The sequence below is a fragment of the Macaca thibetana genome, chromosome 2 (genome assembly GCF_024542745.1).
Source record: "Macaca thibetana thibetana isolate TM-01 chromosome 2, ASM2454274v1, whole genome shotgun sequence".
In the NCBI taxonomy this organism is placed as follows: domain Eukaryota; kingdom Metazoa; phylum Chordata; class Mammalia; order Primates; family Cercopithecidae; genus Macaca; species Macaca thibetana.
This window is the reverse complement of record NC_065579.1, coordinates 188,676,764-188,701,983: the sequence shown is the minus strand read 5'-3', so window position 1 is coordinate 188,701,983 and position 25,220 is coordinate 188,676,764. Positions and strand designations below refer to the sequence as shown.

At 36.7% G+C, this 25,220-nt stretch overlaps 1 protein-coding gene across 2 annotated transcripts in view; it reads right to left on the bottom strand.

The window, feature by feature from the left end:
- GBE1 (1,4-alpha-glucan branching enzyme 1) overlaps positions 1-25,220 on the bottom strand; it is a 262,977-nt gene that overhangs the window by 28,519 nt on the left and 209,238 nt on the right. For both annotated transcript variants that reach the window (XM_050779011.1, XM_050779010.1), the window contains exons 13-14: positions 14,813-14,997; positions 13,097-13,227 (exon numbers count right to left, since the gene is read on the bottom strand). In XM_050779011.1, the coding sequence (XP_050634968.1) occupies positions 13,097-13,227; positions 14,813-14,997 (316 nt within the window). The remainder of the gene's footprint in view (positions 1-13,096; positions 13,228-14,812; positions 14,998-25,220) is intronic.

Below are 25,220 nucleotides of genomic sequence, written 5' to 3'. Positions count from 1 at the left end.
AAGGAGGACCTATATTAAATATAAAATTGTTAGTAGGATCATCTGTCTCAGGTCTCATAAAGCTCATCATCAATAAATTGCAGCATAACATAAAGGAAAAAGAAACATGCTTGTATCTGGTGAAAGTCACTGTGTCAAACTTCTGGAGAAAACCTTGAATTTGCTTTTTACCAAAGTATCTACAACCTGGAAAACTAGAAAGTTGAGATGCTCTATTTAGTCAGACCAGAAATTAACCTTTACATATATAATCTGGATAGAATGTGGTAGTTAGCTAATCCTAAATTAAGTCCTTTGTTTTTATTTGTTGCATAAAGCATAGATTCTCATAAACACAGAGTGTTACATCACTACACTTCAAAGTCTTTTGTAAACCAAGTCACTCACAGCAACACCTCTGCCTTCAGCAATCACACTCCAGTAAATCATCCAAGTGACCTTATTTGCTTATTAGAAACTCTGTGTACAGGTTGCAAATGTCAGAGTATGAATTTACATTTTAAAAAGTGCATCTTGCAGTGGCTTAATGAAAATATTTCAACAATCTCAGGTCAAATTCAACTATTTATACCTCTGCTCCCTTGGGTTTAAAGATTTTGTCCTAGATTCACATATTCTTCACAAGCCATACTTCATGACCACTCCTCTTAGCATGTCAACATTGTAACAGTTTGAAATGCCATTTGGAAAGGGGGCTGTTACTACATTACCATTTCTACTCCCACCTCAATAGTATGACGATAAATAACTTACACATTTGATTCTTGTGTTGTTTATGGTCTCAGAATGATATTTATCTGATATACCAACACAAATACCTTATACATAAGCTGGGAGGTTTTAAATTTATATTGTATATCATGTATTAACTTAAACTCTGAAAATAGAACCATGACACCTTCATATTCTACTCTAGAATACAGAAAAAAAAATCACAATAATTGACCTTCGTATGTATGTTTTGCTTTAAAATTATTTTTCTTCTTGTGGAAGATGGCAAAAAAAGATCATTAAGAAGAATTTCTGGGGACGAATTTGTCAGGGGTGATGGCAGGGCAGTGAGAAAAGTGAGTTGATTAGAAAGAAAACTGCCTGGGCCGTAAGTCTGCATGTAATTTTCTCCTTCTACCTATATTCCCAGAAGTATTTTCGAAATTATTTTGAACATTAGAGAAATAAATCATCAGTAATACCACCATTGCTCCCACCCCCAGCCACATGCACATACTCCGGGAACAGAAAGAGGCACCAGCGTGTCACAGAAAGGACATGGGCTGTGGAATACACTGCTTAACCTTTACCTGCCATGGGCTGGAGGAAAGCCTTCAGTTAATTAAAGGCCTCAGTCTCTACAACCTGCCTGATAGTGTGGTCCGAAATACAGTCAGAGGTTGTTTTATGCACTTCACTTTATTGTGCCTTTCAGATATTGTGTTTTTTTTTCAAATTGAAAGTTTGTGGAAACCCTGGTTGAGCAACTCTGTCGGTGCTGTTTTTCCAACAGCATATGCTCACTTCATGTCTCTGCAGCACATTTTGGCAATTATCGCAATGTTTCAAACTTTTTCATTATTACTAGACTATATTGAAATGAATACTTTATAAAAATGATTAGCAAATAGAAGGCCCACAAAAGAGGGGTCCTAATACTCACATTCTCCCCACATCATTTAAAATGTGGTATAATCATTCGTATTATTCAAACGGATTAGAAAGAGCACTCTGGCCTTGGGAACATAGTTTTCTTTCTGATTTAATGACAACCTGATAATGTTCTAGGTGAAGAAATGCCACTAAAGAAATATAATAATGATTCTGATGATATAAAAGGCACTATGTTCCTTTCTTTACAGCTAAACAATGTGAAAATTTAAGTGAATATAACACATCAGGAAAATGTATTTTATCTTTCTAAGCATGAAATATGAAACCTGCCTATTTATTAAGTACATTTAGGTCTCAGCATTACCCACATTTCTATCTATTGTATTAAAGAATATTGGTCATTATTACACTGAAGATTAGCAGCTAAAAAGACAAATGTGAGAGTATATAGGTAAAAGGTTGTTACTGTTGTTTTGTTTTTTGATTTTTTCCTAGAATATGGCTGTAGATTCTATTGCAGAAACAATAAGATGTCCTTTGGCAGTCACCACAAAGGCCACATTCAAAGCCTTATTGATACAAATCCGTCTTGCCTCTCAGTTTTCCAAATGTATCCTCTTATTTCGAAGAGATCGTTAAAAGCATCATTAAAGTGTTTCTTCTACCTTGCCTGGCATTACCTCCAAAACAGCTCCCCTTGCAACAGTTTTTGGGATGGCAGTCACCATCTATTCTCCACAGATTTGAGTGAAAGTTCATGTCTTGCTAGTTGACATACAAGATCTACAGATTCAAAAAAATGGAACTGCTCAAAAAATCAGACATGTTACCTATAGCAGGACTGTATTTCCTAGTAACAGAGGAAGTTTAAGTGGCTTCTTTAGAAAAGTTAAATTTGTTCTGGCACCACATCCTGCTTCCCAGGGAATTAAAAATTTGATGAATTTTGCTACTTGATTAACACATGCAATCTTGTCACTGTAGACTCTTCACAGTAAAAATCTGTATTCAATTTACTTGCTCAGTAATTAGAAATACCAATGGCATAGAATATTTTGCTAAAGACAGAAAATATACCATTGAAATCCTGATTTTTAATACTTTGTATATCTGAATTCATTCTATAATAGTGAGCTACACTGTAGGTTAAAAGTAGAAGAATAAAGTCAGAAAGATAAAGGGCCAAAAACAAATGAGACAAGAAAAATGCAAGAGAGAAGAAAAAGGGACCTTAAAGCTAAGCTTGGAACAACAAAAAGTTAAAAGGAGAGATCCATTTGCTGGCTATGGGAGATGCTACAATCCTAACAGATTAATGACAGAGAAGTGTCCTGTAATATTCTTTTATCTTTTCTAATATGTTAGAGGGTCAAAGTTAACATTGTACTTTTTCATGTTTAATGTTAAATTTAGGGTTTTAGGTTGAAATTATTAACTGAATAAAGAAAAAGGAAGATACGACATAATACTAGGATACAAAAGAAAAACTTAAGATTTTTATTTGGATACAAATACAATGGGAAAGGAAAATGTGATGGCTGCCAGGAAAGCTAATGTAACTTTAATTAGATGAATAAGAGAGCAGCATCAAGATAAAGGAAGGTAATGGGGCTCTGTATGTCATACTTGCCAGACCATATCTAGAATACTCTGCTGTTAGTGTAGGAGGATTGTGAACAATGCTGGGTGCATTTTGATAAGGGAGATGCAATGGTAAGACGTCTGGAAAGTATCATGAGAATTTATTTAAGAAACTAGCGGAATCTGGTCTGGAAGAGGAAAAACCAGGGAGAGGTGGTAATCTAACAAGCATGTTAAAAGCCTTTCTGATTTGAATAGCTGGCACATAGAACAGGTGTTAGTCCCAGAGTACAGAATTAATGCATTGATTTTAAGATAACATTTTTAATTATTAAAAAACAATACTGTTTACCTTGTGAAATAGTGATATTCCCGGCACTGCAAAGTATTCGAATAACAGGTGATTATTTGTAAGAAATTTCTAGATGGGACTTCTGCACTGAACTGGGAGGGTGGAGCAGAGTCCCTCACAAAAGGAAGATGTTGTGATTTCAATCTCAGAGTTATGGCTGGCGTTATTAAAATATACTTAATTAGAAGGTGTGTTGTAAATTACGTTGGAAATGTGCTCCTGCTCCCTTCCTGCTCCCCAAAACTTAAAATATATAAAGTAAAAATCATGATACAATTCTCCCATCACCTATATAGACCATTACATCTTCAATACTTTGTGAGTATTCAAAGAGAATTATTACAATGGAAATGTTCTCAGAGAAAGCAACAACATATGTGAATTTACTACTTGTTAACGGAAAGACATGAAAGAGATGGCTGGTAAGAATAATTAAGGTCCAAGTGGGCACAAATCTGTAGCAGGCAAAATGTAGGAAACAGGTCAACAAGGTTTCTTCGTGTTTCTCTTGGAGACCAAATAGATGACTGAGGATCCAACTATAATTTCTATAAAGACATGGCTCAGTTTTCCAATGTCTGTATCATTACAACTTACAACGAGTACAGCTTCCAAAAGAGGTGACTAATGTAAAAACATTCAGTATTTATTTATTAAAGTAGAAAATTTTCGTGTTAACAAGTACCTATAGACGTTTAAGCAGATAACTAAATTTCAAAAAGACCGAATTTGTGTCAAGATTTTCAAAACCGAACCAGGCTTTCAAATATAGTGTAATTCTGTGTCAGTATATATAAACTAACATTTGGGGGTCTTACTGACTTATAGAGGTCGCACTAATACCCTATACTATATCATATAAATATAATACATATATTACTATGTATGCTTTCATAATATTCACTACTTGTTAAAGTTAATATATTAATATATTTTAGATAGATCCTTATAGCTTGCCCCAAGATTTTTCTCCTAAATATCATCATGGAAAACTCTATACATTTCCATTTGTTGACAATGATGAAATAATTTTTTAATTAAAATTTGAAATGTTTATGGGTATATAGTAGGCATATATATTTATGGGGTGCCTGAGATATTTTGATACAGGCATACAATATGTAATAATCACATCAGGGTAAATAGAGCATCCATCATCTCAAGTATTTATCCTTTTTTGTGTTACAAACATTCCTATTCCACTTTTAGTTGTTTTAAAATGTAGAATAAATTACTGTTGACTGTAGTCACCTTGTTTTGCTATCAAATATTAGGTCTTATTCATTCTGTCAAACTATGCTTTTGCAGCCATTAAGCATTCCATTTCCTTCTCACTAGCCCACTACACTTCTCAGCCTCTGGTAACCATCCTTCTACTCTCTTATCTCCATGAGATCAACTGTTTTAATTTTTAGCTTCCATAAATGAGTGAAAACATGCAAAGTTAGTCTTTCTATGCCTGGTTTATTTCACTAAACATAACGACCTCCAGTTCCATCCATGTTGTTGCAAATAACAGGATCTCATTCCTTTTATGGCTGAATAGTATTCCGTTGTGTATGTGTACCATATTTTCTTTATTCATTTGTGTATTGATGGACACTTAGGCTGATTCCAAATCTTGGCTAGAGTGAACAGTGCTACAATAAAAGGGGAGTGCAGATATCTGCTCCATATACTGATTACTTTTGGGTATATACCTAGCAGAGGGATTGTTGGATCATATGGTAGTTATATTTTTAGTTTTTCTGAGTAATCTCCATACTGTTCTCCATATTGGCTGTACTAACTGACGACCCCACCAACAGTGTATGCAGGTTCTACTTTCTCCACATCCTCACCAGGATCATTATTGTCTGTCTTCTGGAAAAAAGTTATTTTAACTGGGGTGAGAAGATTTCTCACTGTAGGTTTCATTTGCATTTCTTTCGTGACCAGTAATGCTGAGCACCTTTCCATACACCTGTTTGCAATTTGTATGTCTTCTTTTGAGAGATGTATATTCAGATCTTCTGCCCATTTTTAAATAAGATTATTAAATGTTTTCCTATAGTTTGAGCTCCTTATATATTTCTGGTTATTAATCCTTTGCCAGATGGATAGTTTCCTTTTTGTGCAGAAATTTTTTAACTTGCTGTCATCTCATTTGTACATTTTTGCTTTGATTGCTTATGCTTGGTTTAGGCATAAACTATGTCTAAGATTTCAGCCTTTAATCCATTTTTATTTATTTATTTTTTTGTATATGATGAGAGACAGGGGTCTAGCTTCTGCACATGGATATCCAATTTTCCCAGCACCATCTATTGAAGAAACTGTCCTTTCCCCATTGTATGTTCTTGGCACCTTTGTTGAAAATAAGTTCACTATAGATACATGGATTTATTTCTGGGTTTTATATTCTGTTCTACTGGTATTTGTGTCTGTTTTTATGGCGTTACCATACTGTTTTGGTCACTATAGCTCTGTAGTATAATTTGAAGTCAGGTAATGTGATCGCTCCAGTTCTTTTCTTTTTGTGCAACGTATCTTTTGCTATTCTGGGTCTTTTATGTTCAAGCAAAATTCAGGATTGTTTTTCCATTTATTTGATGAATACCATTGGTATTTTGATAGGGATTTGTAATTTCTTTCTTCACCTAGCCATGGATTGGTATGGTCATTGGTATATGGCCATTCAGGAGCATATTGTTTTATGTGCATGTGGTTGCATAATTTCTACAATTCTTCTTGTTATTCATTTCTGGTTTTATTCCATTTTGGTCAGAGAAGATGCCTGATATTATTTCATTTTTTTTGAATATTTTAGGACTTGCTTTGTGGCCTAACATATGGTCTATTCTTAAGAATATTCCATGAGCTGAGGACAACATGCCTTTTACAGTCATTGGATGAAATGTATCAGGTCCATTTGGTCTACAGTGCAGATTACATCTCATGTTTGTTGATTTTCTGCTGAAAGATTTGTCCAAAGGTGAAAGTAGGGTATTGAAGTCTCCAGTAATTATTGTATTGGGGTCTATCTCTCTCTTTAGTTCTAATAATACTTGCTTTATATATATGGATACTCAAGTGTGAGGTGCATATATAATTGTTATATTCTCTAGTTGAATTGACCCTTTGTCATTATATAATGACTGTATTTGTCTCTTTATAGGATTTGTCTCAAAATCTATATAATTTGATGTCAATGCAGCTACTCCTGCTGTTTTATGCTTCTCATTTGCACAGAATGTCTTTTTCCATCCCTTTATTTGTTAGTCTATGAGTGCTTTTATGGGTGAAGTATGTTTATTGTAGGCAGCAGATATTTAGGTCTTGTATTTTTATCCATTAAGCTACTCTATGTTTTTGGTTGGAGAGTTCAGTCCATTTACATTTAATGTTATTACTGATAAGGACTTATTGCTGCCATTTTGTTATTTGTTTTCTGTTTTTTTTTTTTTTTTTTTGGTCTTCCTTCTTGTCTTCCTTGTTGTGAAACTGATTGCTGATACGTTTTAATTTCTTGCTTTTTACTTTATTTTTTTGTCTATCTGTGTGGAAGGCTTTTTGATTTGTGATTCTCATGAGGCTTGCAAGTAACATCATATAACCCACTATTTTAAACTGATGACAACTTAATTCTCATTGTAAAAACAAACAAACAAAGAGAAAAACCGATACAAACTCTACCCTTTAACTTCCCCTGCCAGTATTTTAACTTGCTGTTTGTATTTATATCTTATTATAATGTCTATGTCTTAAAAAGCTGTTGTAGTTAGTTCATGCAACACAATTGAAGCCTTATCATATTCCATATTTGTCTGTGTACTTATTTGTCTGTGTACCAGTGAGTTTTGTGCCTTAAGGTGATTTCTTATTGCTCATTAACATTCTTTTCTTTAAGACTGAAGTACTCCCTTTAGCATTTCTTGTAGGTCAGTTTTAGTGTTAACAAAATCTCTCAGCTTTTGTTTGTCTGGGCAAGTCTTAATTTCTTCTTCATATTTGGAGGATATTTTTGCTGGATATAACATTCTAGGATAAAAGTTTTTTTTTCCTTCAGCACTTTAAGTATGCCATGCACTCTCTCCTGGCCTGTAGAGTTTCCACTGATAAGTATGCTGCTAGATGTATTGGAGCTCCTTTATATGTTATCTATTTTCTCTTGCTGCTTTTAGGATCCCTTCCTTATCCTTGACCTTTGGGAAATTGATTTTTAAATGTCTTGAGGTATTATTATTTGGGTAAAATCTGCATTGTGTTCTATAACCTTCTTGTCCTTGAGTACTGATATCTTTCTCTAGGCTTGGAAAGTTCTCCATTACTATCTCTTTGAATAAACTTCTAACTGACTCTCTGTCTCTCTCTTTCTCTCCATCTGCTTTAAAGCCAATCACTTTTAGATTTGCTTTTTTGAGGCTATTTTCTAGATCCTGTAGGTATGCTTCATTCTTTTTTGTTTTTTGTCTTTTCTATGCATTTTCAAATACCTTGTCTTCAAGCCCCCTAATTATTCTGCTTGATCAATTCTGCTGTTGAGAAACTCTGATGCATTCTTCAGTTTGTCACAGAATTTTTCAGCCCCAGAATTTCTGCTTGATTTTTTTTTAAAGTATTTCAATCTCTTTGTTAAATTTATCTGATGGAATTCTGAATTCCTTCTCTGTTAAATTGCATTTCATCAAGATGCCTCACAAAACTGCTATTTCTTTTTTTTTTTTTTTTGTCAGAAAGGTCACCTATCTCTGTCACTCCAGGATTGGTTACTGGTGATTTATTTAGTTTGTTTAGTGAGTTCATGATTTTCTGGAAGGTAGTGATGCTTGTGGATGTTTGCCAGTGTCTGGGCGTTGAATAATTAGGTATTTATTGTAGCCTTCACAGCTCAGGCTTGTTTATATTGGTCATTGGGAAGGTTTTCTAAGTATTTGAAGACTTGGGTGTTGTGATCTAAGTCTTCAGTCATTGCAGTGGTATCTATATTAAGGGGCTCCACTCTTGTTGACTCATAGAGGTACTACCTTGATGGTCTTAGTTAAGATCTGAGATAATTCACCGGATTATCAGGCAGAATCTTCTTGTTCTCTTCCCTTACTTTCTCCCAAACAAAGGTCGTCTCTCTCTTCATCCTGAGCTGCCTGGAATTGGAGGAAGGGGTGAAGCAAGCAAGTTCATTATCAACACCACTGGGACTGTGCTGGGTCCCACTTGAAGCTAGCAGAGTACTAGGCCTCACCTGAAGTCTCCGGTGACTATTGCCTGGGTACCAGTGATGTTTATTCAAAGACCAAGGGTTCTTTAGTCATCAAGTGGTGGGAAAGAGCATCCTGCCAGGCCTGGGTCTTTCCCTTTAGGGCAGTGTGTTCCCGTCTGGCCCAGGGTAGGTCTAGGAATGCCATGCTGGAGCTATGGCCTGGCACTAGGAACTTTAGAAACCTACTTCATGCCATATTTTACTGTGGCTGAGGTGGCACCCACATTGCAAGCAATGTCCTTTTCACTCTTCTCTTTCCTTTTCTCAAGCAGAAGGAGGCTCTCTCTCCATGGCCACCACCACCCCAAGGCCATGGCAACCACAGCCTGGCTACTGCTGATGTTTATTCAAAGTCCAAGGGCTCCTTAGTCAGCAGTTGGTGAATTGTGCCATACCTAGGTCTCTCCTTTCAGGGCAGTGGGTTCCCTTCTGGCTCAGGGAAGGTTGAGAAATGACATCTAGGAGTTAAGGCCTAAAACTGGAGGCTTTAGGAGTCTGCTTGGTGCTTTATTTTACTGTGGCAGAGCTGATCCCCGAGTTGCAAGATAAAGTCCTTTTCACTCTTCCCTCTCCTTTCCTCAGGCAGAAGGAGTCTCTTCTCAGGGCCAGCATGCATATCTGGGCATGTGCTGGGTTACAACTGAAGCCAACACAGTTCTGGGTCTCATCAAAGGCCTGTGGCAATTGCTACTTGGCTACTTTACCTCGGTCATTAGGTAAAGAATTCTGCCGGGGCTGTGTCCTTCCCTTCAGGGAAGCAAGTTCCCTTAAGGCATAGAGTGGGTCTAGAAACGTCCTCTGAGAGCTGGGGCCTGAAATAGGGGCTTTAGGTCTCTGCTTGCTGTTTTATTTTACTGTAGCTGAGCTGGTATCCAAGTTATAAGAAAAAGTCCTCTTCACTCTTCCCTCTCCTTTCTTGCGTACCCCACGTCCACTGGCTCTAAGTCCAGTACGACACCAGGGCTTGCTCAGGAACTGCAGTCCTTGTGGCCTAGACTTTCGAATTTATCTGGAACCCCAGGGTACTTTAGCGTGCAGTGCTGGGTCTAGCTGGAACTTAGGTTCCGAATGCTGGGACAGGCAATACCCCTCTGGCTAGGGCTGGGCCAAGGCTCTCTTTGTGGGTGCTTGCTGAATTCTGCCCATGTTGCCTTCTGCTGTGACAGGGCAGCAATGAGTTCCAATGCAAAGTCCCACAATCACTGTGCTTTCCCTCCCCCAAGCAAACAGATTCTCTCTTTCCATGTCCTACGTGGCGCTGCCAAGACGTGGGAGAGGGTTGGTGTAGGGAATTCAAGACTGTCCCTCTTACCGTCTTCCACGCCTCTTTGCTTGAAACAATGTTAAAATGAGCTGCTGTGACTGCTGACCTCATTTCCGGTTCTTATGAAGGTACTTGCTTGTGGGGATAGTTGTTCAATTTGGTGTTCCTGAAGGGAGGACAACTGTTGGAGAGTTCTATTCAACCATCCTGCTCAAATTTATATTTTCTATTCCCCCAACTGGTTACCTCTCCTGGCTTTGCTATCCTCAGGAATAATACCACCAGCATTCTTTCTATTGTTCAAAGTGAAACCTTACATTTTCCCTTCTTTACTCCATGTCCAAACAGATCCTGAGTTCCTTCACTACAAGGGCTTCATAAACTTTTTCTATTCTATTGCCATTATTTCAGTGCATGCCCTAATTATCTTTTAGGTGTACTGCAATTTCTCATAATTAGTATCTGTACTTCCAATCTCTTTCCTCATGAAAGCTCCCTTACACACTGGTACATGAGAAGTTTTACTAAAGCCTACATTTTTATCAAGTAGCTCCCTAGTCAAAAACCTGCAGCAATTCACTATAAAATCATAGAAAAAAGACTAATTAATATGGCATTAAAATCTTCTATTATGTGATCTCCATCTATGTTTTCAGCTTTATCTCTTAATACTTCTTTCTATAGTCATCATTCTCCAATTAATCCATTGTACTGTCCATTATCTAAGAATAGTCTATGATTTCTAATAGCTGAAATGGCTTTCTTCATTTTTTCCTGCTATAATCTTGTTCATTTCCCAAATCTAGGCTTAAAAGTCTTTGTCTTAATCTCAGTATCTCTCCCCTTCTCCCCTGCCATTTATTTTTTCATTTTTCTTGTCCTTTGTTCTCCCATGGAACATTCTTGCTCCTTGTTCCTTTTCCATTTATTGCATTAAGACTTACATCACAGTTTGGGTTTCATACATTTCTTTCCCTCTACTTAAGGGTCAAGGACAGTGCTGCAAAGATATAACAAAGGTTGCAGTAGATACCAGGTATTCTGTAAATGTACTTTGGAATGATTATATTACACTACCAAGTATAGAAGGGTTTAGTCTAGGAGCATTACTTTAGCACTCTGGAGGTGAGAAGGATCACATACAAATTGCTACGTGTCTAGTATTTGTTTGGATTTTTTCATGGAAACGAAGAGGACATTTGTTTCCCAGAATAGTACTGTACTCTTTAGTGTAGATAACCCATCACATTGATTTATTTGTAGGCATAAAGAGACAGACAACACAGCACATTCTGTAGGTTAACTGGGGCATATTTGTGCTATCTGTCACAACTACAGCCTCCTCTCCTAGATGCTCTGATGTTATGTGGAGCTGGGTGGGAAGAAAGTAGGGAACCATCTCTCTCTGCCCTCAATGTCATGAGCAGCACAAGGTGGTGACAGATGCTGCAGGCTACTTACACCAAAAAGCACTGGCTCTTTTCTTCTTACTGTCAGAGTAAAATTCTGTCTGGGTGTCCACTTTACCAAGGGATGTCTTCCTGAGGCTCGGGGGGTCATTCCTGATTAAGCCACTCATGGTAATAATCATTTTTCTTCCTAGAAAATTTTTCTGGGAGATGTAAGACCCAATTTTGGTCAATAAAATATGAAAGAAATTTTGCTAAAGAAGTAGCTTCACTGTTGAAGAGATACACAAGAAAATCTGTCTGCATTTTGTTGTGTCTGAAGGTGGGTGACACTTGGAGTCATGGCTCTTATCTAATGATTATTAACAGGGGCCACCATTTGGACATTGCTGGCACCCTGAGAATTGAAAGCAAAAAGAATGAACTGGGGAACCTGATACTGTCACAGTGCTGGGGAAACTAGACTTTAGGATTTTTGTTAAGTGACAAATACATTTTCCTTATTATTTGAGCCAGCTGAGTGGGAGGGTTTCTTTATTGTAGCTGGAGACACCCTGACACATAGGACTTCATGTGGGCATCAGGCACCTTGCTCAGGTGGCAGATGCTAATCACTGTTAGGGCTTCAGGTGACAAGCACATTATTTCTACTGCCTGCTGGAAAAATTGGGCTGATCTGTTGCTAGGTCCTGAATCTGTCATTTTTTTTTTCATGGATCTAGTAACATGTCTTTAAAATATACTGTATATTTCCTTTGTAATAATATCAAACTTACAGTGACTAATGTTTATCTCCTGTACTAGTTTAAAAGCTCTCTGAGGGCAGTGACTGTATCTGCTAGGAGAATTCCTGTATTTACAGTAATTAGCTCTGAGTCGTCACAGAGGTGTTCGGTAAACAGGTACTCAGTAAGTATCTGTAAAATGCATGAAAGAAAGAGTAAATGAATACACAGAGAACATCAAAAACATTCTTCCTGGTTATTTCTATTGCTCACATTGCCCCTGCCTTGCCTTCTTACCAATTCAGGCCTACAAAGGTATGCCATGTCTTGAATTTTAGGGGAAGAAACAGAAAAAGGAAGGAAGCTATCATTACAACTATTGTTGCTCTCTCCCACTGAGTGGAGGAAAGGAAACAAGTCTCAGAGGTAACTTACAAAATATTTTCATAGAGTAAAACTACAGCCGTATCCCATATTGCTTACTGGATCTAAACAGCATTTAAGAAATGTTATTTCAGAAATGTTCAGTTACACTTTTTAAAGCCTGGTCCCCTAAGTCCAGAGCCTCTGCTATTGTCTCAGGAGACTTCATTTACTGTCTTCTGTGTTGGTGGATGTGGGGACCTGGACAGCAGGGCTCCGTATTGAAACCTTCAAGACAGCAAGATCCACAGCTCTTTCCTTTGATGTGAACCACGTCTGCACTAACCTCTGTTTAAAGCCAAAATGAAGCTTAGGAATAATTCAGTATAACTGAGCTGAGCAAAGATTTATCCATCAACTGTTTCAAGTTCCTCATTTTTCAGATGAGGAAAATCAATGTTTCTGTTATCAAGATCAACCTTAGTCTTTTTTTTTGTCCTATAATATAATAAAGAAGTGAATGTGGACAGTTATATTTACTTGTAACAAAAAGGATATTTCCCTGGCAATGCTGTTCCAACTCGGTAGTCAGTGTAGCTCTTGCTTGGATGGAAGTTGAAAATGAAAAGAAGACCTGCTCTTTCAAAAGCAATGATCTTATTGCCTTCATGTTTTTCACTCACATAGGCCTGCAAGAATTAATACACGTGTTACATTTAAATAATATCTAGATGCTGCCACAAGTACCTTATTTTTCGTCTTTCTCAATAGTCTGGTTATTAAACCCCAAATAAGTGTTTCAGAACACTATATTTTTTTGAACATGTTACAATTTTGCTATACTTAACTGTGAACCAAGAACAGTCTCAAAAATTGCTTAGTGTTGTATACAAAGCTCACCAGCCACTTGCCGACCTCATAGCTCAAATAGAGAACTAGTATTGTGGCTCAGGTTTTAAGTAAAACCATGGTACCCATACATACTACAAAGTGTTTGTATATATTAGATCTAATAAGTGAATTTTCTTTAAGACTTCTAGTCTCCAGCTTAATGCGGTTAGGTATATAAAATTACTTTTCAAAATGTAATGTAACATTGTTATTTTAATGTAGTTTCTGAAATTATAGCTCTCTTAACCATTTTCCATTTTTACCCAACTTTGTCAGATTCAATGGCAACCTAAAGTCAATTACAATACTTTTTTTCTTAATAAAAAGATAAGGTCTGAAAAGAAATTATATCTGTAAACTCTCTTCTTTTATTCATCATCATGTATTTTCAGTTGGCTGTGAAAAGCCTTTGCTTTTCCAACTCCATCCTCACTCAGCCCGAGCTCTGAGAGGACTTATTGCTGTGCATGTCATCAGCAGCAGCACTCTTGGTAATTTAGAATGTGAACTAAAGCTCTAGAGTAAACGGGGTGCCTTTTGGTATTAACACTGTTCCTATTGAAAAGGAGCATCATTTTGCTCTCTCTTCTGGAAACAGCATTTCTAATAAACGTGATTAGGGCATTCATGTCATGGAGCAAATCTTACTGAATATATAAATACCTTTGCTCAGCCATTAAAAAAAAAAAAAAGAATCATAGACACCAAAGTAAAAACACATCAACAGTAATTTCAAACAGCCCCAGTATAAAGTAAATGGATTATAACAAAGACATATTACATGTTAATTTTTGCCAAGAAAAAAGAAGCCTGTATAAAATTTTCACTTGTTAATTACATTTTCTAAAATTTGTTGAAAACTGAGACGTTAATTCCAGAGGACAGACAGTCTCATGAAAAACACAAAACAGCATGCGGGTATAATGGCATCTATTGAAATTACAAGTTAGAGACCAGTAAAGAAGAGAAAAAAAAAGAAATAAAGAAATCTACATGTTGTCAAAGTAGTTTCTTTATGACAGCATAATTATTTACATAAAAAAGTGGTCAAAACAATTAAGATGTTTCCACAGCAATTTCCAAAATGGGTTCCCTGCAGAACTTTTATTGTTTATTTTCACCAATAAAAATACAAATTACTAAATTTAAACAGTAACAACAAACAAACCAGGAAACTAAGCAGGCCATTATGTTTAAGATTTTCATTATCAATTGGAGAGACTTCAGTGGCATGTTTTGACAACCTGAAGTATGTTACAGGACACTACACACTGAATAATAAAATGCTGTTTAAAAGACCTGCATATGGATTGAAACCGGTTGCCATTCTAAGTATGTTCATCACTGGTGACTAAAACACAGCATTCAGAGTAAAGAGCTTACCTGTGGAGCTGAAAGCCAACCACATCTTTCTTCCAATCTATTCATATCCCTGTCAAAATTATTTAGGAACTTGTAGCGAAGAAGGTCATCATCAGTTAAATGAAACTGCCGTCTGGCATAATGGTAACTCTCATTATTTCCTTTTCTTGGGAAGTCTAACCATTCAGGATGCCCAAATTCATTACCTGCATTAAAACACAAATGTAAATGTCACCTTGTAATATTAGAATTTCTTACTAGTAATAAATCAATAATTATACGTTTTTAATGTTTTTAAAATTCAGTTTAGGCTATCATTTACTAGTCCTGTGTCCTGCGAATGATGTACAGGTGTAGCTCAAAAATAGCATGGTCTAGCACAGAAAGAACCACATTTGGACTCAGAAGCCCGGGGTCCAGCTTCAGTTTGGCTGCTCATTACTTGTGGCACATCCGGTTTCCTCAAGCACAAACTGAAGACAATTATTGATGCCATACTTATTTCATTTCTGAAACAATCTCTGAGATCTCAGAGTAATTTCTGAAATCTCGATTTCTATAATCTCTGAAATCTGTACAATGCTTGACAATTTCCAAAGGCTTTGTATGTAGGTTATTTTTTGATCCTCAAAGGAACTCTCTATTATATTCATTTCACAGACGAGAAATCCAAAGCTCTGGCCGGTTAAAAGACTCGCCCAGCTTCACACTGTGGGAAAGCAACCATTAAAATTGAGTTCCTCCCAATAAAATCCAGTTTTTCCTACCACATCACATTAGGCAAATACCCTATAAACTTCAGCTGCTAAGGAAACTCAAGCCATTACTTTTATTATTAACTTTCCATATTTCTTTTTCAGATCTATTTGTTACTACTAGATATGTACCTTTCATTTCAAGTGTGCCTGAATGCTTACGCTTATTCTTCTGTGTGTACAGCTGAGAGCCCTGGCTGGGGATCTATATAATATTATCTCTCACTATAATGATCAGAACCAGGAACCCAATAAACTTAAAAAATAAAATCAAACAGTAACTATACGTAGTTTCAATTCTGAGAAGCAATTTTAGATATTAGTCATCTAACCAATTGGTTCTTATTGTTGCCCTCAAGTTCCATCTCTACTTTAAGCCTTCTTTTCTTTCCCTAAAAATTAAATGCTACTTTCCAAAATTTTCTTTCATGTGCTACAATTAATTATTGCTGTGATTTTCTAATTAGTGCTACAAATTTCTAATTAATGCTGCAAATTTCTAATTAATGCTATAAATTTCTCCAATGAGTTAGAAAGTATCATAGCCAATACAAATGTGTCCTACTTCAAATAAACTGCATAGTAATATTATAATAAATAAAAACTAATAAGCTAGGATGTAATTCAAAATAATTTACTGCAGAGGTGCTTTAAATAGTGAAGTTTGCTAAGAAATTCTGCAACTTACATTTAACTTTTCAGGACCACATTCATCCAAACAAAAATATCATCCAAATAAATAAGTGTATAGCAGTTTCTTAAAAATTAAAGGGTCTACAAACATTTTGCTTAATTCAAATTTCAGTCTAAATGATGTTTCTTATGATGTTGTCCACAGCATGTCATAGCAGAGAGCCGACTTTATGAGGCTATATTTACTTTCGGATGCTTTACATTGACACGAGGAATGTCCCTCTGCTGTATTTAAAGGTCCTGCCTAGGTCTAAAGTCTGATTCACATCAACCCAAGGTATACCCATGGCATAGCTTACTCCTTCAACCATGAAACTAGCAAAATAATGTACCTCCGGAATTGCAACTGGAGCAATCTTTACTGATAATGAAGGGACTTCCAGTCTGGGAACAAGTATATGTCCACATACCAATCCAATGACTAGTGGGATTTTAACTAGTCGGTGATTTACGAGAGACTAGAAATGCCATGAGGTAGAGATAGTATGTTAGCCTACAAACTGGATCCAGGCTTCCTATAGGCAAAATACTTTTTTTGGGGGACAGCCATGGATCTCTGGGTTGATCCCAGTATTAATACGCAATTCCTTTAGCCCTCTTCCATGGAGACTGTTACATCATTGTCATCATGATGACAGTAGAAGCAGCAGCACAATGAGCAATTCCTTTAGCCCTCTTTCATGGAGACTGTTACACCATTGTCTTCAGGATTATAGTAGAAGCAGCGGCACATGCTTAATTTCTGTTTAATACGTGCCAGGCACCATTGTAAGCATTGCACATGAATTAACCCTATCTTCGACAATTGTCTAAGGTAGGTAATATTATTATTTCAATTTTACAAATAAGGAAATGGAGGCACAAAGATGTTACACAGTAATTAAGAAGTTGGGCCTTGTGAACCAGACAGTCTGGTTTCAGCCCCTGACTCTTAATTACTACTATCGCATGTTATGCCCAAGTAAATTCTATGGAAATCTAGGGCCAAGAATGACCAACTTCTCATACCTGGACAGAGATTCCAAATTAGTGGAATGACATGCACAAATGTATCAGAGTGAGAAAGTGAGATGTAGTGAAAAGTTTAGTTTAGCCACAAAATAAGACTTGCGGTAAGGAGATAAAGCAGGACCATTAGGATGAACTGTATACATTTCGTAACTCATATTGCAGGCATTAGGGAATCAAAGGCTATTTTAAAGTAGGGACATGAGAATTTCAAATGTGTTTATTATTAAAATATTTCTGGTACCATGTGGAAAAAAGACTGGATACCAGGGAAAGCTGAATGGTAGGAAAACCAGTATGGAATCCAGTGTAAAACAGATGATGAAATTCTGTGGAAATAGAGAAAAGAATGATCGATTCAAATGGCATTTCTGAGATGGAAATAACAAGATTTGATGACTGACTGACTGAATAGAGACAGTGAGGAAAAGGAAAGTCGGAATGCAACTTTGAAGTTTTGAGTTCAGGAGGCTGAGTAGTGACAGCGTTAACTACACTAGAGGAAAACGGTGACAGAAAGTTTGGGGTAAGAAGATAATGAGTTCAATTTTAGGCCTGCTAAATTTAAGACGTGAAGGATACATCAGCATCTGTAGATTTAGAAGAATGATAAAAATAAGGTACTGAAACTTGAGAGGGAATTGTAGGTGGGGAGAGAGAGTAATTTATAAAGCCTCAATAAGCAAAGATAATGAGAGCCACCAGAGAAAAAAGGCCATGGCCAGCACACCAAGGAACTGAAGGCAGAGAGAAGCCATGTTAGGGAAGACTGAGAGCAATGGTTAGCAGGGTAAAGGGGACATTAGAAGAAAACATAAAAGGCTAAGAAGAATCCCAAGGAGGGTGGTCAGTAGCATTAAATGCTACCAAAAACTAAAATCATAAATAAGAACTTGCTACACGATCTCCCCTCTGATGCAGAAATAAGCTGGTGTAAAGCTATGCTTTTCAATCTATATTACATTCCAGAATCACCAAGGAAGGCTGTTAAAAATGTTCCCCCCCTACCCCCAACGATATGGATACATTACTTCTGAAGTGATTATTAGGCTGGAATCTATATTTCATCAACTTTTCCGTAATATTCTGAAAGTAGTCAGTTACACAACATGATGCCCATAGATGCAGATTCCCACGTCAGCAAGACTTGGGTTTAAATCACAGCTATGCCACTTACGAGTGATGTGAATATAGGCAATTTAATCTCTCCAGCGCTCAGTTTCCTGCTCAGTTTCCTCATCTATATCATCATTCTGAGGAGAGAACCAGCTGCCCATACAGGTAACAAGGATGAATCCACAGAGTAGCTAGCTATTTGGCTCTTCTTCATACATGTTTTCATGGAATGGCCTTATTCCTTTCTTTAAAGTGCTGAAGTTCTGCACAGATGCGTTTATTCATATTTTAATAATACAAACACATATCCCAAAGTCAACTATGAATGTGCTTTGAATCACCTACAGTTTTAGATCTTAAATGACAGAATTGAAAATAAAAATAACGTTGTTACAAGATACCCAGACTGATAGGGTAAATCAGATAACTATGTTAGGAATCCTATATCCACCCTCATGGAAGCTAGAACACTCCTGGCACCTGCTGACCTCCCTAACTCCCGTTTCTTCCTAGCCTGCTTGAAAATGTGACCTGATGTCACGCTGTTGCTGCTTGCTATCTTTACCAACTGCCTCACCTCATTAATGAGGTGAAAACAATAAATTCATTTTCACTGCACAGTTTCGCTTGCTCTTAGTATCTTGCCTTGGTAGTGGAGTTTTCAATAGTAAAGAAATGAATGGTGAGTTTGACTAAAACTATCAGAGGATGGTATTAACTCATCCCACAATCTGATTAAAAGCTAAGTAACTGCTCCCCAGGAAAACACACACACAGACACACACACACACACACACACACCATGATACAGCCTCAGAGGGTCCATGGACTCCATAAAAATGTGAAATTACATTATTATTTATTTCTAACATTCCAGTGTGAAAAATGCACATGCTTATAATCTACAGCATAAATAATGGTGATGGGCTGCAAGTTGCCCCCTTCCCCCCACCCAAATTCATATGTTGAAATACTGACTCCTAATGTGATGGCATTTAGGTGACGGGGCTTTGGGAGGTGATTAGGTCAGGAGGGTTGAGGCCTCATGAACAGGACCAATGTTGTTATAAAAGAGGCCCCAGAGAGCTCCCTTGTTTCTTCTGCTATGGAGGATACAGTGAGAAGACAGCCATCTGTGAACCAGGAAGCAGGGCATCACCAGACATCAAATCTGCCAGTGCCGCGATCTAGGACTTCCCAGCCTCCAGACTATGAGAAATAGCTTTTGTTGTTTAAGCCACCCAGTCTATGGTGGTTTGTTACAGTAGGACGAACAGACTAAGATAATAAGGACTAAGGACTGAAGAGTAGCAAAATTACAATTAAATAGGTAAGGCATGTATATTATTTAGAAGCATATAAGATACACGGTATGTGCTCAATAAATATTGACTTCCATTATAATGTTTTATTTTTCTTTTATTTATTAATTTATTAAGTAATCAACACATAGAAATATTATTAAAAATAACAATTACACACAGAGATGTTACAAAATAATCTGTTTTACTCTTGATAAACATTGTATTTATTTTTGTCTATATCCACATCTGTATATTTATATCTGTATCTATAGTGATACCTATACATACATTCGTACCTATCTACCATCTACTGACAACTTGTTTTTGAACAAAGATAGACTCATATTATATATTATTTTGAAATTTAAAATGAGCATCTCACATATCAATAAGTATGCATCTCCATGATAGTATTCCATTGTGGACCTTGTAATGTAATTTTATTTAACTAATCACCTTAAGTTAGTAATTTTGACTTTTGTGATATTTCCGTGTTATAAAAAATCACCAGTCTTTTAAATGTATCTTTGTACACCTGTCTGATATTTCCCTAACAGAAACTGAATAAATATAATATCTGCTCAAAGGCAAACAGCAGATATTCTAGGATCAAACATTTCCCAAGTGTTGAACACTACTCATGATTTGAAGATACAGGCACAAATTAGCAGATTGCTCCTGAAAATAACTTTCAACACAGAAATTATATTCCTTAATGTATATGCTTAGGATTCTACTTTAAAAGTATTTTTCATCATTTGTATTTAATGTTTCATTTTAGTGCCCTCTAAGATATACCAATTTAGAATATTCATGTATCATTTCAATACCATATAATAGTATTGAAAAATTAGTAAGCATTAAGAAAAAAATTCATCTGGGGACTACTAGAGGCAGGAGAGTGAAAGCAGGGAGGGCTGAAAAACTACTTATTGGGTACTATGTTCACTACCTGGGTGATGGACATTCATATCCCAAACCTCAGTGTCATGCAATATATCCACATAACAAACCTGCACATGTACCACCTGCATCTAAAATAAAAGTTGAAATTATTTTTAAAAAGTAACATTTTTTTTTTTTTTGAGATGGAATCTAACTCTGTCACCCAGGCTGGACTGCAGTGGCCGGATCTCGGCTCACTGCAAGCTCCGCCTCCTGGGTTCCCGCCATTCTCCTGCCTCAGCCTCCTGAGTAGCTGGGACTACAGGCGCCTACCACCATGCCCGGCTAATTTTTTTTTTTTGTATTTTTAGTAGAGACGGGGTTTCACTGTGTTGGCCAGGATGGTCTTGATCTCCTGACCTCGTGATCCGCCCACCTCCGCCTCCCAAAGTGCTGGGATTACAGGCCTGAGCCACAGCGCCCAGCCAAAAGTAACTAATTTTTAAATGGAGAAATTTAATTACATGAGGTTAATTTAAGTACTTGGAAAAATCTGAGAACAAGAAAAAAAGCACACAAAATATTTGGTAATGTAAGTCAATTTAAGACATTATTTATATTTTAACTTTTACTTCATTTATCTTTTTCAAGCATAAATTCACTACTTTAAAGAGCATCTCAAGAAGCATATACATATAATATGTAATATGAAATTAAATTTCTAAGTTAGAAAATAGAGCTTTAATTTAAAAAATTCAAAATAGGGTTGATTCTATTTTATTAGAAAATCATTTATTAATTTCTATTAGACATTTAGGTTTTCTGAAAATGTTCCTTCAGAGAGGCCTCTTTTTAAACTGAAAAATATAGAAAGTTGCATATAACAAAGAGAGACAGAAAAATTGTATCAGTGATTGTAGACAAAACATTCTACAGGGTGGCTCTGAATGTTTTCTCTGTTGTAAACGAGCTGACAAGGGGCGAATTAAGTTTAATGCAGACAAACGCAACATTAAATTTCATATTTGGTTCAAAACCATAAACACAAGCATAAAATAAATGGAAGCAAATCACAGAAAGACTTTCAAAGTGACCTTGGGATAATAGTGAACCTTCTTAAGTCTGGAGAGAGAAAACTGGAAAATGCCTGTTAGTGTCCTACACTAGCTCACAGCTCACGAACCTAATGAAGAAAAATACTATCATTAAAACAAGTTAAGAATGTTCTTCTCAGCTGTGGTCTACAAATTACTTAGGATACATGGCAGTAATTGAGACAGTACAGTGAAATATGGTGACCCAAATGAGCCCATAAATAAGGGCTGCTGTGTATAAAAATGGATCAGAAATCTAAATTTATTCAGTTGATGGCCAATAATATAATTGATTTATTTTAGTATAGATAACTTGACAGAATGCAAACAATATGATCTGAATCAGCATTGGAGTTTAAGCTATATATTCCTAAACTATATATGAATATGATAGGTATACATATGTATATACTATTTTTATATGTTCAATGAATGCAACAGGTGTTCACAACTTGGGTTTCATGCATTTCTACTGATTTTCTAATATTTTCTGCAAAATGTTGTATGTATGTTCACATGCATTTTTCAGAGGAGAGAAATGTGTTCTTTGGATTCTCCAGGCATCCAAAGATTAAATGCATTTGTGAAAGAACCATTCACTATATTAGAACGTCAGCAACTAGAAGAATGGGTCACAAGTAAGGGCTTTTAAGCAAAATAAAAAAGAAAAGTAGAAAGCTAAATTAAAGGAAGCATTTTTAAAACCTTTGGCTGGTTTATTCAACAGATAAGAGGCTTAGAAAAGTCACATTTAAACTAACTGAAGCGCATAGAGGCAATGACTGTGACACTTAAGAACAATAGTTCTGAGTCCAAAATACGCATTGCAAGTAATCTGGCACTAACCATCAAAGCATGATCGTTCTGCTCATTAAATTATGATTATGATCAGTAGTGTAATACATAGAATGTTCCTCAATTCAAAATGAAGGGAGGATAATAATTTTTTGAGCCATCACTTGGGGCCTTTTCAAAGAGAATTCAGAATTCATGACATGATTCATTGCATTCAACATAGTAACAGAACTGGGTGCTTCTAGAAATGAGAAGTCTGAAAACTTCAGTTAAACCTTAGAACAACATCAGGGAAGCAGGGGACTAATATTGCTATAGTTAATGGTTCTAAAAAAGTCTACCAAGTTCCTTCTCTCTAGTTCCATTTCTTCTTTACACAGCCCCATTCATATCTGGTTAACTGTGAAAAACCTCTAAGTGCAAAATTCCTATTGGGACTCCTTCTCCTGTAATTAATTTTTTTGCTGTTTGATGTAAAGGTCCAAACTATAAATTGACAAGAAGCCAGCTGGTGCAGTGATGAAATTCAAGGCAATATAACTAATGAAAAAGCCCCAGCTCTGTTGGCTGAACATTTTGATTAGCAGGTTTGTGTATTTTGTTTCTCTAAATTGTAATGCATACTAATTTTACCTAGGAATTAAAGTCTATCAAAGCCTCCATGCTGTGGATGTTACATAATTTGTTATTGTTCCAAAGTTTACATGTATATAAAAATAATGTACAGTCCTAATGAGAATATAAAAACGTTAGCTCCTACTCCTCTTTACTGTACTAAAGACTAACTTTTAAAAGAAAGTATCTATATTAAAATGACATTCTTTGGCTTTTCTCTGGTATTGCAGTGAGTACTTAACTCACCAAAGTGTGAGGCACAGCACAACACAATTTTTTAAACCAGGGCCTGTGATTTTTCTTTTTTTTTAAAAAAAATAAACTTGCAGTCACCGCCCCTGCTCCCTTTGATACTAATCAGTATAGTTGTGGGAAGGGGCCACATCTAATGTTTCTCTTTCATTCTCCACAGCAAGCTCCACTGTACTGTACCTGCAACAGAGTCTCCTTAAATATTTGTTAAGGTTTGATATTTTCCTCTATAATTGTTAAATGTCCAACATAATTTCTCTAGCGGCACAGAAGCAAAATATAGTGATCAGATCCAGAAGATGAGAGAAAGGATGACATGCTAGATGAGGCCAACAAAAGAGAACTCACTGCTCAAGAGAACAGGATTTATCACTACAGTGTATCACAGCCTCCCTTTTGCCTCCAGACTGTGAATGGTATGTAATTCTTTGTTAATATCAAGAGTGTGTGTGTGTGTGTGTGTGTGTGTGTGGGTGTGTGTGTGTATGTGTGTACATGCCAGTTGTACAGCAACAGTCCATTCTTATCCATGGTTTTGCTTTCCATGGTTTCAGTTACCCATGGTCAACTGTGGCCTGAAAATATTGAATGGAAAATGCCAGATACAATTCATAGGTTTTAATGCATGCCCTTCTGTGTAGCATGATGAAATCTTGTGATGTCCTCCTGCATCCCACTCCAGATGTGAATCATCACTTTACCCAGCATGTCTGCACTATCCACTACCTGCTCGTTAGTCACTTAATAGCCATCTCAGTTATCAAACAGACTGCCATGGTATTGCTGTGCTTGTGTTCAAGTCACCTTTATGCCATTTTGAATGGCCCCAAAGCACAAGGTGGTGATGCTGGCATACTGTTGTAATAGTTCTATGTTATTATTAATTATTGTTGTTAATCTCTTACTCCGCATAATTTATAAATTAAACTTTATTATAGTTATATATGTAAAGGAAAAAAACAGTGTATATAGGGTTCTACAACATGAAGTTTCAGGCATCCACTGAAGAACATACCCCAGTGGAAAAGGAGAAACCACTGTACACGTGCACACACACACACACACACACAAACTCACACACACTCTCACTTTAAATACACACACCTATACATACTTATAGGCAACAGTACTGATGGGAATATTAAAAACAAAATCAAACACCTAACTCCCATTCCTCTTAACTGTACCAGGTTTGTCAGGGGTGTCTGAACCAGAGCAACCCCATTTTGAAGAGGGGCTGGGTAAAATAAGGATGAAACCTACTGGGCTGCATTCCCAGATGGTTAGGCTTTCTAAGTCACAGAATGAAATAGGAGGCTGGCACAAGACACAGGCCATAAAGACCTTGCTGATAAAACAGATTGCAGTAAAGAAGCCAGCTAAAACCCACCAAAACCAACATGGTAATGAGAGTGACCTCTGCTCTTTCTCACTGCTACACTCCCAGCAGTGCCATGACAGTTCACAAATGCCATGGCAACATCAGGAAGTTTCCCTCTATGGTCTAAAAGTGGGGGGCATGAATAATCCACCCCTTGTTCAGCATATAATCAAGAAAATAACCATAAAAATGCACAACCAGCAGCCCTTGGGGCTGCTCTGCCTATGGAGTAGCCATTCTTTCATTCCTCTACTTTCTCAGTAAACTTGCTTTCACTTTACTCTATGGACTCTCCCTGAACTCCTTCTTGCCTGAGATCCAAAAACCCTCTCTTGGGGTCTGCATCAGGACCCCTTTCCAGTAACATCTTTCTGGCCATCATAGCAGGCACAATACTAAGGAGACTCCTGACCCAAAGACTAACTTTGGGTAAGTGGTGGGGTCCAGTAACATCTTTCTGGTGGTCCATGGAAAAGATCAAACTGAAGAGATTCCCAAGCCAAAGGAAAATCACCTGCGTGTACCAACTGG